The sequence below is a fragment of the Mycteria americana genome, chromosome 2 (genome assembly GCF_035582795.1).
Source record: "Mycteria americana isolate JAX WOST 10 ecotype Jacksonville Zoo and Gardens chromosome 2, USCA_MyAme_1.0, whole genome shotgun sequence".
NCBI lineage: Eukaryota > Metazoa > Chordata > Aves > Ciconiiformes > Ciconiidae > Mycteria > Mycteria americana.
Genome location: NC_134366.1, coordinates 69,298,392 through 69,317,588, shown reverse-complemented (window position 1 = coordinate 69,317,588; position 19,197 = coordinate 69,298,392). Strand labels below are relative to the sequence as shown.

Sequence of the window (19,197 nt, the reverse complement as noted above, 5' to 3'; positions counted from 1 at the left end):
GAAACCTATCCTTCATGACCAGTTCCCATCCCCTGAATGCTAGCCCTGGGTAAATTCAGTTTCCATACCTGGGCTGGTCCCAGCCAAGTGTAGGCTGTCTTAAGTCTATGGCTGGCTGCCCCTGACACGTTAATCCCACAAACCTTAAAAGATGGGCACTGGGAGTCCTTGGAGGAATTTTCTGTAAGACTCCAAAACAACAAAAGCCATATGCACATGCATTATTTCTTTCAAAGCTGACTGTAAGTAGTTATAGACGTGTCCTTATATAGTATAGTAGTAGACATGTCCTCTAAGTAGTTATAGATGTGTCCTCAGTCCTTATAGACGTGAAACCTATAGTCACACCACAGGTACACACAGAGTGTCTCTCACTGTGAAAAACACTATATAATTTCAAGGAGAGGACTCTCTCTTCGTCCCACCAGGTAAAGTTTCCCAAGGTTGTTGTAGCTGTTTCAAGAACAAGATCACAGCTTTGTGAAAACAATATCTAAAACATAAGACAGCGAAAACCAGCACATCAAGTACAGCAGATGCACATGGAAGGAAATCAGACTGAGACATAAGGCAGGCCGAAGGCCAGAGCCTTGCTGAGCACACTGCCACTGGTGGCAGGTGTACCACTGTTGGTGGGGAATGGTCCTTCTGGAGCTATGCATTATCTGCAATATCCTCAAGGAAATAACCTTGGCCAGATCAAAGATGACATGAGGTACCTTAACATCATGAAGATCTTTGTTTTCCTTGCTGTTGTCTGGCAGAGGACAAATCCTAGCCCTCACCCCACACTACTGTAGTATACATGTAACAAGCTGAGAATAATAAAGGTCAATGGATAATTAGAAGCTTGTAGGCAATGCTGTAGATCCACTCTAGACAGCCTATAGAAGACACCAACTGGTCGTATTGGCCTGAAGCCTGCTGATGGACACTTAGTAAAAATAATACTACCCAATTACACAGTCAGACAAGGGCTTCTCATAATCCAGCCCTGCCCACTACTGGCTCTAGAGGCTATGTTACAGTGTCTCTCTAATTAAATGCAACTAAGAGTTCCTAAACTCCTAAGCATAATACTTGGAAATCTAGGAACAACAAAACTTGTCCAGAGCTTGGAGGTCACAGTGAAAACATCAGGCCAGGATCATGCAGACTGGATTACAACTTCAGGAAGGCTGTCTCTGTTGGATATATCAGACATCCAGCAGCAGTATGTACAGACAAGAACTACACCTATCTGTGAGCGCTGCTTTATTCATTGCTTTATGGGTATATACACCTGAAACCATGGGCTGACACTTGCATTGGCATGCTAAAATATCAGGAACTTGTCCCCCATGGCTTTTGAGAAACCTGTAGCAGTACTGCTCCTTGCAACAGCATTTCTAATCAGCTGAATAACTCTTCCTTTGGTCACCCAGGAAGGCTGTCAGAGAGTGGCAGGTGCAGATACTTTTGTTGTATATAGGTGCAGGTGCACTTTCTGCCTTCCCACAAGACAACCTGTAAGTCACACAAGTCACTGAAGCTGCATACGATACCAGATTTGTGGACAGATGGATGGATACCTGCACAGAGAGAAGAACAGGCTGACAGGTGAACTGACAGACAGAACTCTGCTTCTGAGCTGTGCTCAAGTCCCTTCATGCTACTTCAGGGGCATAGGTGATCTAGGAAGCAGCCAGATCTCCTCAGGGTCTTTTGTTAGTTTTTCAGGCAAAATAAGACTGTGACTACAACAGAGACTAACCTCCATCTAACCTTCACAGTAAGAGCATGCTGGAGCACGGGCTGGGGATGGGACAGTACTGGTTCTGTTCTCCAGCAATCCCCCTCTATCAGCCGAGTTGTATTTCACAGCAGCCTCTGAAACTGCTCTGATTTATACCAGAAGACGCAACCTTTTCTGGCGGGACCATAATCCAGGCAGGGCAAAGTAAATACGCTGTCTTTTCCTTTCCAAGCTCAGCCACACCTTCGGCAAAGAGCAGCTCTGAACTGGGCACATGTATTTTTCTTGGCTTCAGTTCTGTAGGGTTTCCAGCAGTACTAGCAAACACATGCGTAATAAGGGGTGACTATTAACGCTGTCATGAGGCCGTACAAACTCTGCAAATGTTCTGTTAATCTCGTATAGGCCTTAACATTCAGACTGGTCATTATGACATTCCTACATAAATAATGAATCTGTTCTACCTTACTTTCCTAAATAAAACTGTGTGAAATTAAATTTCCTCCCTGAGACCAACTGCTGTGGGGTTATGATAAAACAAAGTTATTCAGAAAACTATTCAAAGGAGAAAGAAGACTGTCCAGAAGATTCTCCATGACTGAAGTAAAACCAGTCAACGCTGGACTTGCAGCACTGGCAAATTATCTTCGACTCTCAGTTATGGATGGAAGCTAATGCTGCATGTGAGAAGTGAGCCAGGTTTGATCATATAACTCAGGTTTAAAATATAAAGTTTCTTCCTTTCACATGATTGAAAACTATTTATCCAGGATTAAGAGGCATTAAAGGCACTGAGATAGTGATACTGAATGTTAGAAGAAGAAACATTTCTAGGTTAAGGCTATAGTTTTCATTTTGAAATGGCCTTAAAATTTCATGGAAAGTTTTTGGAAACCGGCTTCCCAAGTGATATTATCCAATTCAACTTTTCCCCCCCCAAAATTAACTTAGTACAGTCTATTCCTATTAAGATCAATATATTTAAGCCCATGGTGTCAGCCTTTATTGTAAAAATGATGTTATATGCAAATGCTAAAATAAAATCCTACAAAGGGATATCACTTCTGTACTGTATCATCACACATTGCATTTCATGTCCTTAAACCCTGTTGTGAAAGCACTTGCGACAACCAGTGGTAGAAATATTTGCCTTTTGAGGATAATTAAAAGAAAGAGGAAAAATGTATTACATTTGTGATGGAAGAATATGGAACAGATTGACAGTATGTTTTGTTTACCTGAGCTGGTGTCAGTGTCCTATCATTAAGTCATCTAATGGGGAATGTGCTCCGTTCACAAAGTGTTGAGGTAAGAGTGGGAGGAAGAGAAATATTTGCCTGTTACAGAAGTAACCGTTCCCATTCCATCATTCACTGGCAAGCCACAGTGGGACTCTAATAAGACTTCATTGGGCTAAAGGCATTTGAATCATTCATGCTACTGTGCAGCTGACGCCACCATCGGGGCTATTTTCGGCTTAGGGAATACTGACAGCATGGTTGGTAAACGATGAATTATTTGTCAAGGGCACCATAGGCCAAATAAGCGTGTTCCCTACTCGGGCTTTGAAGCAAAGAAGAGTGCTTTGTTTATACGCCTGGTTGTTTTTCTGAGGCACTGCACATTTTAGGTTGTTAAATCATGCGCTGAAGTTGAAAGGTGATCAGCAGCGCGTTGCAGGGCATAGAGTGCGCTCTGCTGGGCACTTAACGCCAATGCAAAAAGCGGGGTAGTCCTCCAGGAATTCACAAGGGAAAGGCTACAGAGACGAGTGAAAACATCTCCAGCAGTTGATCCGGTGGTAAAAATCCCGTATTACCAGCCTGCTCATAGACCACGCTACTTAAGACCCTCTCATTTTTACCCAACGCAACTGCAGACGCCATTACAGTCCATAACGAACATAAAATTCACTGATTATCAAATCCAAAGACAGTACAACAAGACCACTCTACGTGAGCTGCCTTTTCCTAGCTTCTGCTGGTTTTGCTCAGATTTGGACCTGTCTGTCCCAGGAGCATCCTGACTGTGAAAGGGTTCCTGCTGGATCTGCAAGCAGAGCTGACAGACCAGAGGGACTGCCATCCCAAACCATCTTTGAAGTTGGTTATGGAAAACTTGGAGACAACCGTTCTGGAAAAATCAGAGTACTTTGCTGGTACACCACCCAGAAAGCTTTATAGAAAGGCTTCTGGAACACCTGACAGATAGTCACTCATTCCAGTCTAAACACAGTGACTGGAAACAGGGAAATACTATTTTCATTTCATGGTAGCTAAGGAAGAAGACAGACCAAGGCAAAGGGAGGTTATGGAGCTTGTCCAAAATAACATGACAACACTTGAAGTCACGATCAAATAAAGGAAACAAAAGGGGATATTGCTTGGGTTCTGAAGAATGTATATAGAGGACAGATGGGGTTATTTAGAAAGACATACTGACCTCTACACTGTTTGAGTTAACAGGAAAAGCTGAAAAATGCAATAAATTAAAAAACTAAAGCTTACTTGGTGGAAGAGGCTCATCGATAGTTGGGTAGTGATGATGGTCAGGCCTCAGAGAAGGAAGCTGGCTGACTGGCTGAGAATTATGGAGTAAAGGGCAATCACCTATGAACAAGATATTCAAGACATCGACAGTCATTCACTGTTTTCACAATGTGGTTCAAAAAATGTGCTACTGTAAAACAAGTGATTATTTTTTAAATAGGTTAGCCTGGTGTACTAGCAGCTCTGGTTATTCCTATTTTCAGGCACTATTTTAATAACAACTCATATGCCAAAGAATTATTAAAATAATGCAAGTCAAGGCTCTGATCTCAGGTTTGAGTCAATGCTAAACTATTATGGGCCAGATTCTGGACTCATAGACACACAAGTGTAAGCGAGAGAAGAATCAGGCTTGATCTCTGAGAAATACTGTGCATGTACAACCAAACTCAAGCTTCTGCAGAAATTGGCAGGAACATGCAAAATCCTGGTTCCAACTTTTAATTGATCCCATCAGTGCACTACGAGGCTACAAACTGCCTTGGATCTTTCTCTGCTTTTCCAAAAGATCAATGGCTGTATAAGTGGATCAGAATGGCAGGATTTTGCAGTCCCCGCAAAGCAGAAGATCATCCCCTTCTATAGGTATTTTTCAAAATTCAAAGAGTCCATCTTGGGTGGAAGGAGGGAGAATGAGAGAAGGACCAGAAACAGGTAGGAGACAGGTGGTAGAAGAGGAGGACAAAAGATAGTGAGACATAGTCAGGATCCAAGATAAAGAAGGAAGACCTGAGATACAGAAGAGGGAAAGAAGAAGAAGAGACAGATACACAGTAGACAGTGCAGAGGAAGTTTTTAAACACTAACATTGTGTATATGTCTATATATCCAAATATGAAATAAATGAAACCTAAGCAAACTCACGTTCTGTTGAAAGGAACAAATAACTTAAGATCTAGTCAATGTTTACAGAATCCTTTAAGAAACTAAGAAGTTACAGTAGGGATGAAAAAGCATTCCTTATCTTAGACTTAACTGTGAGAATAAGGAACCTGCACATTAAAATTTCACAGGTTCCAGAATTAAGATTCCTTCTTGGTCTGTCCTTAAAACCTTAGAAACCAGGACTATTTATCCTACTAATGGACATATTTTCATATTGTTTGGTAACAGTTTTTCACTATAACCTCCAGCTCCAGGTGGGCTTGTTAATACAGATACAATCTGAATTGCATAAAAACATTTACATGCATCAGCAAGATGCAGCTTAGGGAAAAAATATATTTAGCGTTTCCAACATCACCAGAAAATTACACAAAGATACTTCAAAATTGAAAACTAGACCATTCAGTTAAGCCAAACTCACTGTGTGCTGGCTGGTTTAGCTGTCTAATGTCAGAATCTTTATAGCTTAAGAATGAACATTTTGTAAAAAAACCAAACATATAGCTATCAAATGTAAAAAAACATTTATCAAAAAATACGTTTTTTCTTCAAACAACCAACAGCTAGAAGGCAGAAGCCAATTTTGTATAAAACTGTAAAAAAATCTCACACCATCCAGAAGTGAGAAAAATCGCTTAGACAAAAATACTCCCTCTGCTAGGTGCTCTGATGATACCGTATGGCCTGTTAAATGTCTTCATTAAACCAGTTCTGTATAGGCGTATCTCACAGTTGCATCTGCTGCATGTTTTGAACAAACAGCAGAGTTATGTAAGTTATTACTCAGTGCTAAAACTCCATCTCTCATAGCCTTAAAAACTGTGCTGTTACTCCAGGTGTTGTAGCACCAACTACCAGATCATCCATCTTTTTTTCTTTACTTACCTCACCATAATTGACTCTCCCCTAGTCAAGATAGTTACGCCAAGCCAGCGGAAGCATGGTAGTATCAGTCACCTGGAGTGGATGGAGGTGGCCACATCTACTGTACTGCCAAGTCATGAAGCAACGTGCACATTTACTGAAGCACCCCCGGTGATATCAAAAGAGTGCTAAGAGCCGGGCTGCCCTTCAGACATACTCTCTCTCAGCTAATCAAAGCAAAGCCACCGTGAACACTGCAGTGCCCTTTATACAGGCTCAAGGGGCACAGTCTTGGAGCTGTACTGAATCCATATGCAGAAGACACCCTCTCCCCCCACATCCCCTCTCAAAAGTACACAGAGTCCAAAATAACCATCAAATCTGTAAGCATGGTCTCTCACACACACCTGTTCGTGCCCCCTTAAGTATACTTGCACATAAATGCTGTCCACACGCAAAGACCCTTGCCTGCAAGGAAGGAAACTGTGGGTTTCTACACCTCTGTGTACTTCTGAGAATTTAATTCTTTGGGCTAGATTCTGCTCTGCAGAGCGAATAATTGCCTAGGCCCAGCTGTCTAGAAAGTCTTTACACAGTCCAGCTTGTAAGGCCACCCTTACAGCTTTCTTTCTCCTGGGGCACGTCTGTGGCAGTGGGAAGGTGGGGGTAAATAAATTGGGAATAGAGAAGGAAAAAGTAGAACGATGCTTTGGTTGGAGTTTCCCAGTGATCCCCAAATATGTTACCCTTTGGTGCCATTTTAGTTTGGTGTCACTTATAGTGGGAGACAGATGACTCAGGATTTGGGAATGCAAAGACTACCTCTTGACCTTGCTGCATACTCCTTAGCAGCTGCTGAGGCTTTTACTTCTTTAGCTGGAGAAAAATGATACACTAGCTGAAGAAAAGATGAGTGATAAAACCCACCCTTCATGTAACTCCATACGATGTAAAATGAGTTACCAAAGGGAGGAATTTAATGTAACAGTTTGGAAGGACTGGGAAAAACAGTACCTAAATTATGAAGACAAAAAATTACTTTCTTAAGTATGTTTATCCCTAGAGAAGGATAAGGACATGAGAATTTTGTTCAATATAGTCCAATTTTCAAAGCACCTAAGAAAAAAAAATCTCTGTTGAGTTGCCCTATGGTCTATGAAATTTGAGGTAGATTTGTTTGATACTTGGGGAATTGGAACAAACAGGGCTAGAAAACTGGGTTTGAAAGAGACAAATATTTGCACTTCTCCATGTTTATGACTATGCATGGCTACCAATCATATAGAGACACTGGCCCAGATCTTTAGCTGGCATATCTGCCCCTTGACAAGCACAAGCTGGCCCTCTCGCTTACTATCAGAGACATGGCAGCACATCAGATATGTGAAATGGAACCACCCCAGGAAATAAGGAATGAGTTGGTGGATGTGATAATGCTGATCTGCCACATAACTACAGTAGCTAAACTTGATTTTATAATGATGCATGTATATCTACAGGAATCCATATATATAGATCTCCATCTCATTTATTTGGTTTTGCTGGGATTTTTAAGGACAGGCTCAATTATCCAGCCCTCCCTGATATCTGGCCCAGCTCACAGCCCCCAGATTTGTACGAAATAAACCGTGAGCTATCTGAAACCTTGATTATCTGATGCCTTTTGTGACATCCAGATAATCAGGGTTGCTCAGCGCATCGATTCTCAGGATCTAACCTTCTCTTCTGCTGCTTGGACCTGCTATTGGGGTGTCTAGACTCTCTGTGGCTCTTTGTGGATTCCCACCATGAGCTACTAGTTCATCTGGCCACTGGGAGGAGCCATCCACTTGCTCCCTGTCCAGCTCAGGGCTCTGTACTGAATCTGGCACTGACTCAAAAGCACTGTTCTCCTCCTCCTCATCATCCTGTGAGGAAAAGACCGTGCTCTCAGAAATCTTTGCACTGTCGACGGAGGAGAAGCGGGTATGGCTGGAGAAGCGATTGTTACTGTCATAACAGGAGGTGCTGTAGCAAGAAGTGCTGTAGCAGGAGGTACTGTAGCAGGAAGTGCTGTAGCAAGAGGGGCTGTAGCAAGAGGTGTCGCACGCCTCGCATTCATTGTCACCATTGGGCCTGGAGCTCGACTCGCTCTCGCTTCCTGTCCTGGGGTGTTCCCCATCCAACAGCCCATCATTTAAGTCACAGAGTTGCTCATCCAAGGTCCCCGGAGGCACGGTGCTCTGGCTGAAGTTCTCTTCAGCCTCATTTTCCAGAGGAGGCTCTGCTGCCACTGTCTCACTCTCACTGACCATCTCCTTCTCCAACACCTCCTTGACTGTAGACTCCTCATCGTTCTCCCCACCGTTGCCACCATCCTGCTCTTCTTCCCCATCGCTGCTCATCTGTGCTGAGGGCAGACTGTGGAGCAGGTTGTGGATCCGTATGTAGTGTGTGCGAGGTGTCTCTGGCTCACCGCAAGCTGAAGCTATGACTGTCTCAAGTTCAGACACAGGCAGGGAGCATGGCCTGTTTTTCCTCTTTGCTGTGGTCCTCAGTTGTAGCTTGTTGTCTTCCTCCTCCTGGGCTGAAGCCCCTTCTTCTTCCTGACTCTTCTCTAGGTCCTTGCCAGCATGCACATCTGCACTCACCTCATCAATATCTAACGTTTCATTGCTGGTCAAGACTCCACCAGCTCCCTGAGTACCAGAATTGACTTTGTTATTTTCCCTAACTTCAGTCTCAGGAGGAGACATGCAAGCCAGCAGAGCCAGCTGCTCTGTGAGGTCCGTAGCACTCAAAGAAGGCAGCACTTCTCCTGGGATGGATTCCAAGGGCTCAGGAACTGGCACCGCATCAACCTCCCCATCTCCTGCTAGCTCTTCATTTAAGCTGTTCTGGTTGACTTCCCCAGGTGGTTTGACAGCCCCTGGGCTATCGACACTGTTCACACTGTATCCATTTAGCTGTTCTGGAGCTGTATTTTCTGAGGTCACTGTGTTGATGCATGGAGGCTCACCGAGGCTTTCCTCTGTGGGGTTGTTTGCAGGGCTTTCCTGGAGGTCAGCTGGCTCAGGATCTGCACTAATGGAGACCTCTTCATCATCTGTATGTGACAGGAAAAGAAATTACTTACTCCTTTAACAAGAAGCGTTGACCGAACCAGAAGCTTGGCTGTGGGGGCACAGGCATCCACAGCAATCTGAGAAAATTAAAAGCATAAATTACAGTGTGAAATGAGTGGGCAACTGAGCAACTATCAAGAAATACTGCTTTTTTTGCTAGGCAGTCTTTGTACCGTGGATTTAACAATCGTGGGGCTTACTCAAGGTGGTAATCTGGATGCAGCACCCTGCCTCCTTGCAAAACAATCTGAAGGTAACACCTTCTTGAAACTCCTCTTTGAGCCAAACTGGCATTGGAGGAATATCATGGGAATGATAAGGAAGTCTTCCCTGAGGTTTTAATGACATTTTTCTTGTCATGCCGAAACTGACAGGACTCCACAACAGAGAACTTAAAAAACTGTTTTTCACACCCCTGAAAGGTGGAAACTTTCCCCAACATCCTTTGATATGATCCTCATCTGTACCACCTCCTCCTGGTTGCCAGATAACCTGGGCTCTTTCATGCCATCCAAATAGTCAAAAGACAGAAGGTCAGGGTTTTCCAGCAAGGGGCAGGTCATGATTTCCAACCACTAATGCAGCTGCTGTCGGCTTGACAAAGTGTACCTGAGACGGCACTACCATAGAGAGGCAAAAAGTGCCTGAGCAATGCTCTTGAGACTTTGACATGAAAACCAAGGTTCAAACTTACACCATCATGACAGTGACTTCCTAATAACTACAGAAGAATGTGAACCAAAACCAAACCACAAGGGAGGGGAACATTGAATTATTTTTTGTTTTACTTTTTCCATTAAAAATAATCAAAATGAGAAAGTTTCTAATAATCTCTACTGTTACATTCTCCATTTTTACTTATGAAGTGCTCAAATGCAGATGACCGTACAAATAACAGCCCATCTAGCACTTCCCCAGGACAGGTGATAGAGAAGCAGACTTTAGTTTTCCACCATCTTCTCTCCCAGTGATGTGGCAAAGTATTTGAAGCAGCCAAGAACAGGGGGATACGAGACAGCAGTAGCCCTAAGCTAAGGGGAAACAAGGAAGAAGTTGTGACTCACGATGCATCCTGTGATGGGGGACTTTATGCACCTTCCTTTGCTCATGACTGTACCTAAAGTCCCAGAGCAGCCAGGAATGAATTCAGATTTCTGAGGAGAAAAAATGCAAAGCAAAAAACCCAAGATCTAGATAAATGATGGGTTAAGACTGAGAATTACCTGGATGGATGGAAGAAGTTATCTCAAATCGGAACTGCAGCTGGCCACTGACATGATCTGTAGGAAGCCTGCGACCCAGAGTGTAGCTTACAACCCTGTCCCTGAAAGAAAACAAATATCGTCAGAGTAGCCTATAACCTACCCAATGTCTACCGTGCATAGATAAAGCTGCTGTGTCCTACAAAAATACATAATGGTTTTCAAAGGCTATTCAACCCAGCCATGAGGGCATGTTGACTTGCATACGAGAGAACGAATGGCAGAGAAGGAGAGGACAATGTCTTCAATTACAATGGAACAGCTGAGCCAGTGAGAAAGACAGGCTTCTGGGATACACAAGCACGTATGTATATATAGAGAGAGAACGGTGGGAATGGAACTTCTGCAGTATGGGTATGAAAATATCGACATGGGAAGCAAACAACTCCCACTTCAGCTATTGTAACAAGACTTCACTTCCCTGCTGATCTGACCGTATCTACTCTTCTGTAGAACCTCGCATTTCTGTATGTCCTTCCCTTCAACATCTGCATAAAATTCAGCTTTCCTGCGCTTTCTTCCAAAATCCTGTACAGGCCAGTCCCCGCTTACCACCTTCTCCTTTCAAACTGGCTGAATGACTGCTCTTCATCTATTTCCACCCCTCTTACCTCTATGAAGCTGAAATATCAGGAGAACACCTTCCTGACAAGGTTGATCAATGACTCCATTCTGTCCTTGTGCAGGTCCCTCCCTTTGCCACACTTCATCCACCCCTCAGAACAGAATGAAACTATAGAAGAGATTAACTTCCCAGCTGCCCAAAATGATGCTGAATCAATGTTTGCAAAGCATTTTTTGAGTGTAAAGGGTTGACTAAATAGTAATATTTATACATCTTTTGAAGAAACATAGTTTACTTCCAGTTGGGCCCAATATATTTGCTAGGATAGTTTCACATGCATCAGAAACTCATATAAATGAGACGATCTCAAGATTTGTGTATGATCTTTCTGAACTTGTGTGTATACTTCTCATTGAGCTTGCCTGAGATTTAAAAGCCACTATGGTATTAAAACTAAGCCATATCTAGGTGCAGGTTGGAGGCACTGCTCTTGGCAAAGTATATCCTTAGATAGACAGTGTTTACAATAAGGAAGTAAAATAGGAAGATATCATCAGAAGATAGTGAGAAATCTTCTCATACAGAGGGAAACCAGGGATATCAGTTATAGGGCTCCACCTTCCCCAAGCTGTTCTTTCCCATCTGGTTTCTAAAAAGCTACTCTATGTTCCCTACTTGAGAAACAGGGAGGTAGCTTAGGCCCTTCTGGTAGATTCAGCTGTCAATATCACAGCCAGTTTCTGAACCAGCTGTTCAAAAACACTTCCAACAAGCTCAGCATCCTGCTGTTCTGCTGAATTGAGATCTAGTTTTCAAAAATGTCTTCTTGGGAACCACACTGCCTATGCTCTCCTCAGTAGATGACTCTTTCTCTCCTTGCTCCTCAAGGTCTGAACCTTAAAGTTTAAAGCCAACTTTTTGGCTTTGTCTGTATACTATCCAGCTTTCTAAAATTGGTTTGTGTTACTTTGGCAGCATAGACATGCCCAGGACTTTCATGCAAAGGGGAAGCAGGGCAGGGCTGGTGAGCTCAAGTGAACTGGTTATTCCTTGGCAGCAGGGTAGGGTCAGAAAGATTTAGTTACGTTACAGCATGCCACATATATTTTTCTATAGTATTTCCACTGTCCAGAAATTAAAGGGAGGAGGAACAGATCTGGCATGAGTTTAGCCCATAGGTAACTCCCTGAAACATGAAAACAGCCTGTTGATAACATTAAAATAATATCCAAATTGAAAATATTGCACTCTCCAGATTCACAGCCATGATACACACAAAACAATTTTCTTTCCTAAATGCCAGCTCTCACTTTTCAAAATGCAATGGATAGGGTTATAGAGGGAATTCTTTGTCGGGCCCATAGTCCTATAAATTCTGATTAAGATCAACATCATTCATCAGACACCTGTCAGTTTAATAACTCACCCTCAACATCATTATATCAACTATAATGATATATCACCATGGACTTCAAAACAGCAACCACTTGTTAAACAATAGAAAGTAGCATAAGCAGAAAATTTACCCTATGGCATGTCTTTCCAAGAGGCGTTGAACCGGCATAGAGAGTTTTCCCAGGAAACGCTTGATAATCGGTCGGCTCTTTGCAAATTTGTCTTTAACTTCTATTTCCAGGACATCCGTGGGCAGGGAGACAAAGCTGAATTGCTGCAATAAAGCAAGAGCACAGAACATGAAGCTGGTGGCTGGGCCACAACAACACACAGCTGCTAGCGGCTTATTGACCTCTGTAAGTCTCTGACTTTTTCACAGGACAGAAAAAGTCCTTGGACTCCAAGGCACAGGCCTGCAAAATAAAGAGCTTGGCCTCAAAGCAGGCAGGTGAAAGCACCCTACAGGTACTGTGTAATGCTGCAGAATCAGGCTTGGGGAATGCAAGAATTTCATTTATTCATGTCATGGTAGCACCCAAACACTCTAAACAAGGCTCACCGATGGTAAGGACAATACACCTGCAGAAATCTAACGAACTCTGTCCTAGCAATGATTATTGATCTAAATGTAATTGCACAGCTTCTGGTTTTTTTCCTTTGTTTCCCCCCACACAAGTTCTAAAAACTTTAAATGGCTGCAGGTAAGTACAACTGAACGGGCAGCCTGGAGAGATGTTTAGTCAGCATTTCCCTCCAAGTGAAATTAGTCCTCTTTTCATTTGACTGGCTATTTGTGGTACTTCAGCTATGAGGCACACCTCAGCTATTGAGAAGTGAGGATCTAGTGGGGTGAAGGATACATGATCAGAGTTTTCAGATACGTCTTGAAATCTCTCCATCTCTTGCTCATCCTTGCCCCACCTTAAAAAGGAAAAAGCCTGAATAGACTGTTTATTTGGATCTATCTCCTAACCTGGTTCACAGCACGATCCCACAGAGAGCTAAACCAGAACATAAGCCACAGCACAGGCTACCAGAACTAATGATACTGGGGAAGATAGGAATGGCACCATCTAAAACTGTTGTTGTCACCAAGTGCTTTAAACATGTGACCACCACCTCACCTGATCTGGTTTTAAGAACATCTATTTTTATTTGTAAGTAATGTTTCAATAAGCCTTTAGGGACTGTGTGCATGCAAACCTGAGGTAGGAACAAGGAGGGTGATATTTTCGGTTGCAGGCGCAAGGAAGTCCATGTGTACAGCTTCCAAGCATGGGAGCATTAGGGCACCTGGAGATGTCGGGATCTCCCCATAGGGAAAGCAAAGCTCTATTTAGGAGTACTAGTGAAAAGCAAATATATTAGATAACTTGGCCTTGCTTGCTCCTAGACTGGCTAAATTTAGTACAGACTTGGAGCCGGTGACATACGTCAATTATTTTTCCAAACAGATCTGCTACTACTAGACTATCATCAATCAAAAAAAGCACATCTCTGCTGTGGTGCACAATAGTGGGAAAACTGTAAGACTGCTGTTCACCTAACTGAAAGGTCAGTATTGAACTGGAAGACAACTTCTGTAGTAGGTGAATATTGAGATGGATGAAAGGATTTTCTAGCTTTCCTGCTGCCAAAACCAATCTTCACAACAGAATCATGCTCTGGGTTATCGAGGCCTGGAGTTAAGCCATAAATTGCTTGCTCTATTGAATCATGATCTAATTTTTAGAAATGCTTAGTTCGAACAGCTTCAAGTGAAACCAATGTCAGTGGGATATTCTGTTAATCAGGCCCTGCAAAAATGCAAAGAATTGGAGAAATACAATTCAAATAACAGCTAAAGTGTTATTTTCTTCTCATTTTCTTCTACATCTTTGCAACAGGTTACCAAAGAAGATAAACCCAACAAAGGGGAGAACACTAATTCCCCATGTATATTGAAAACTGCCTTATAAAAATAAGTTGCATTACCATTACTGTTTCACCTGCTAAAAACCTTGGGTAACTGCCACTTCATGACACTTACAAGGAAAGCAGAAGAAGGGGATTAACTTTTAACTGAATGAGGTTATTGTAACGTACAGCAATTTGCCATTTAATGAGTTCTCCATTATTATGCTGTTGACAGCTGTATTGTAAAAAAGACTCTGTGGGGTAGAGCATGCACACATGCAGGTAAAGACTGAACTGTTCATAAGTGGAAAGTAAAATGTAGGTTAGTGATCTGCACCTTCCTATGTTATTAATATTTTGTCTTGTGGTACAACTCTGAAGCAAATCAGAATCTGCATGGACATCTGTTTCCATAATATCAGGTGGAACCAAGCCTGACAGTTCCTTTCTTGCACAAGAAACACACTGACATTTTCCAGAGTAATTATTAGCACCTGAGCAGAGAGTATGGATGAATGGAGCAAGGTGTGTTGGAATCAACCAAAGGAAACATCCTTCTTTCCCTGAACAACTATGCCTCTCAGATGTACAAACGCTGGGATATTCCATACAATTTGTAAAATCAAATAGCGTTCTGATTTCATCACCTGTCAACCACCTTGCATTTTGGGATACATGAGACTGCCCTGGGACCAGCCCTTGGTCCGTGATCACAGTTCCCAAATGCTTCTTCTAGGAGAATGTTCTGATGCATAAAAACAGCAGCATTTTGGAAACACAATTAAGCCTTTAAGACCAGAAGCATCCTGTGGCAGAGCTCAAAGGTTTTGCCATTTGTAAACAACTGCAGTTTGAGATCAAAAGTGAACTCAGTGAAATGGGTTTGGAGACAGCTTGTAAAATAATGCAGTTTTCCATTACCTAAGCACTTGCTCCGCTGTTGCTCTCATCTAGTTTAATCCTTAATGGACAAGATTTTTCTAAGGCAATCTATGACTGTGGATGCCTCAGGCTCAGGCGATCCACACTGAAAAGCCCGAAGGAATCCTTGTTTGCAGAACACACTGGCCTCTGGCCCTTTGAAAAATGGATCCCAGCAAAACACATAGGTTTGAGAACTCAAATACCTATAAACTCATTTTCAAAAGTCACCAATCACTTTTGAAAACATGCAGGTTCTTGTGATTTTTAAAGATAAGACTGTCTTCTTTGGATGCGGAAGCAAATCACCATCAAACCCCAATTTATCTCTCTTCCTTCACCTTCTTTTCTGACAAGTGCCAGGCCCTGTACCTTAGCCACAAAACATTGGCTGCATTTACACTGTTCAAGCCTTCGCCTTTACTATCCTATCTATCTAGAAGAGAAAGGACCCTGCATTTCATGGTCTTCTCCAATAAAATTGACATCACACATTAGTATTATATTACTGCTGTAATAAATGACATCCTTTCCTCGCCTAATATTTGCTAATTGTCATAGAGCAATGGCCGTGGAAGATGACCATCTTCCTCTTTGTGAAGATGACAGTGTAAGCTTCATATCTAAGTTGAAAAAAAAAAAAAATACACCAATTATAAATTCTGCAGTACCCTTGGGTTCACACTCAGTGATGTTGTGATTAATAATTCATCCCGAGGAAGGGTGAGAAAAGGAGGCTATAAGATCACAACAGAGATAAAAATCGACTCTCTTCAGGATGAGGAAAGCTTGATGGGGCTTCTTACATGTGCCCACAAACTACATTACTGATAACCAAAAGTGCTGCATTTTAAGAATAAGTCTGCTGCCATTTTTTGATGTTACTATCACAATTTTTACAGTAAGTCTTCCTTTACTTGGAACTTTTCTTGTTATCACAACTCTTAGTATTACAGAATTAATTCAGAAATTAAGCTTTCCCATTAAAAAGAAGTATAACATCATGGTTACAGAGAAAAACAAGAATACAAAAACTTTAGTACAATGAGCCCAAATATATTATTTTAAAAAGATTTCCGATTTGCTGACAGGCACTCCTTGAAGCCAGGTTCTTGTAGGTTTTGCATCTGACATTGGCTACCATGCATTTTCTTTCACAATCTACGACAGCAATCTTTGAGCTGTATATTTTCATTGGGGCCACAGCTCATTTTGGGCTTGCTCATTGGCTGGGGTTTTTTTCCACAAAAATTTAAGTTCCTTGCATCACAACCGTTAGTGCAAACTCTGCAAGACTGGTCAAGAACTTCATGGAACCTGCTGGAATCCAAAGACACTAAACTAAAGTTTACACTGAGACTAACTGTAGAAGGGTGTACTGAAGTTTACATAAATGGGCTTTTTCCACAGTCAAAGAACAAAGTGAAAATATAATTTCTGGCAGTTTTTAAATCCTGATGTCCTGACTTAACTTTTTCAAAAGGTTTAGCCTTTCCAGCTGTCCAGAGGTCCACCAAACTTGACAATGGCTGCATGGATGTGGTTTGTGACTTCATCTGAGGCTTTGTTTGTACTTTAATACAAAAACTCTCAAAGCAAGTAATGGACTTCAACACAGGTGCAAACTGGTCTACCAAAACAGCTATAGTTTCAAGGCTAAAGCTTCACCCAAGGAAAAGACTTTGCCTAATGACTGATTACGTATTTATTTGGATAACAGCAGAAAACAGACACCTGGGAAGAACAATCCACAAAAATTGTAAGTGATGGCTACAACTTTTTACTTGATCCCTAACCAAAATTCAAGTAAAATACATTATATAACATGTGAGGAAAAAAACTCTTACAAGGTGTCACTGGACCCAAAGTTTATAGTCGATCTACAGCAGTCAGTGGATGAATGGATAACAAACAAGAAGTTAAATCTCTATTCTCTGATTAGCCCAAACCAGTTAATTACCTACAGTGTTGCATTATTCACAGTGCATTACCCTGCATATCACATCAACTATTGCTACGTACAAAATGACTGTTAGAACTTGAGATGATATATGACACAGCACACTCCACAGACGATATGGCAGATTGCCTCAACAAAACTGCCAAGAAATTACTATTAGGAACAACCAGTTTCTCACAGGCCCTAGAAACAGTCTCAGACCCCATCTTGTCCATGTAGTGTATCAGCTGTCCCCTTGTCTGATCCTAACTGGCTAGGGATGAGAGGGCTCCTGTTTATAGGTTAGGTATAGATGAGTGGAGATCACAGACGCCCTCACAGTCAGGAGTACTACTGGAAGGTTGTGGTGGTCAACCAGCTGCCCCTGTGTCTGGTCTGGAAGAATACAGATTGGAAAATCCTCAGAGTTAGGGGCTTTGGAAGAGAGTGCAGGGAAGCTCTGAGTGCTGAGCTCCAGAGGGGGAGAAGACCTTTTTCTTTTCCTCTAGAAATGTAGTAGGATTGTTCCAAGAAATGGTTGTCTGTTAGGTGTATTCCTAAAAGGAAGCTATGTGCAGAAAGTCTGAACACAAGGAATGATTGAAGATCCCTGGCATACTGGGGAAAAACAGCATGTGTCATGAGCAGTGGTAAGGAGGCCTTGTGGAGGCTGATGTTTCCTGATCCCTGGAATGCATCAGCCATGTCTGCATTAGGAAGACGTGGTACAATAGAAGCAGACCTGGAGAGCAACGCAGCTGGTGCTGTGCACCTGATGACCACATCCAGACATGTTGCAAGGATTTTACCATGAAGTAACTCCAGGCTGGTGCCCTGGATTGAACTCCCATTATCGTCTGAAAAGCGTTAGGTGCACTCTTGAAGCACATCTCTTGGCTTACTTGCTGCTGAGGGTAATTCAGTTCATGCACTTAAGACTGCCAAGCAGTGTCTTTAGTGGGGAGATAGGAGATTTGCTTTGAAACTGCTCTGTTGAACGGAATGAAAATACTATTGTAGATGGATCCATTGAATCGTTAAGAACCATGATCTATAGAAGAAGTTAGTATTTGTATTATTTTCTCAGTCTCTTCTTCAATTATTTCCTTTTTAGGATGTTCTTGCATCCCTCTGGAATTATGATGGCTAGGAGGAAACAGACTTGCTCTAGAAGCAAAGCCGTTGCATCTCTCTACTTTCCCCACTTCTTTAGCCATTTGTCAATGCCTGTTCCACTTGTTAGAGTGGCAGGAGATCCAATGATTGCTTTGTTCCTACGTGTTTAATGAAAAGAGGCAGTAGGATAGGAGAGAGACACCCTATTAATTCCTCACTAAGAGAAAAGCTGTGGCATTATAGCATATCTTATTAGAGAATGGAGAATCTTGCTGGAGAATCTGTACCAGGCACAGCCTTAAAATGCCTCAGCCAAAGGAAAAGCTTTAGTTGATATTTTCTCAGGCACCAAAAATCAACAAGCCATAATTAATTATTTCCATAGAAATACAGTGAAGGGAGAGAGACGGAAGAGCAAAAGTGACATGATGGAGAGAATGACATTAACATGTTAAGTCTTCTTGGGCTAAGCAGTGTATCATCAGTTTTGCCTCTAGTCAGTAGTAAGTAATTAGGATTCTTCTCTCATTTACACAGATTTTACACAGCTGCCTCCTGCAGATTCACTCTCACAGAGACACAAATCAGAATCAAAACTACCTAGGAACAGCTGACGCATTCATACTATCACACCATCTCAATGACCTAAATATAAATCTGATTCTACATTATTGCTGCCATCTTCAAGCAAGATCTGAAAACACTGTAGTAAACACCACTGAAGAAGCTTCAGACAGTAATCTGTTTTTCAGTGCCTATTTGCTTCCAGACCCAACAATGGTTTTACATACACAGATGATTAATTTTCTTAATGTGAACAGATCTTGTGGGGTTTTAATGCATGACATATATGGTAAAGACTGAAGGCACATGCTAATGCTTACCTGGCAGAATACATCTGTATCCATTTATAAGATAACAGAACCATTTCAAGAGCTTAAGAATAGTTTTCATAGAAAGCCAACT

The 19,197-nt window shown here is 42.1% G+C and overlaps 1 protein-coding gene across 4 annotated transcripts in view; it reads right to left on the bottom strand.

The window, feature by feature from the left end:
• HECW1 (HECT, C2 and WW domain containing E3 ubiquitin protein ligase 1) overlaps window positions 1-19,197 on the bottom strand; it is a 273,800-nt gene that overhangs the window by 67,490 nt on the left and 187,113 nt on the right. For all 4 annotated transcript variants that reach the window (XR_012774309.1, XM_075493694.1, XM_075493692.1 and 1 more), the window contains 4 exons: window positions 12,491-12,633; window positions 10,361-10,461; window positions 7,751-9,118; window positions 4,243-4,344 (listed from right to left, as the gene is read on the bottom strand). Coding sequence is in view for 3 of the 4 variants with exons in the window: in XM_075493694.1 (XP_075349809.1) it covers window positions 4,243-4,344; window positions 7,751-9,118; window positions 10,361-10,461; window positions 12,491-12,633 (1,714 nt within the window). In the remaining variant the exon portion in view is untranslated. The remainder of the gene's footprint in view (window positions 1-4,242; window positions 4,345-7,750; window positions 9,119-10,360; window positions 10,462-12,490; window positions 12,634-19,197) is intronic.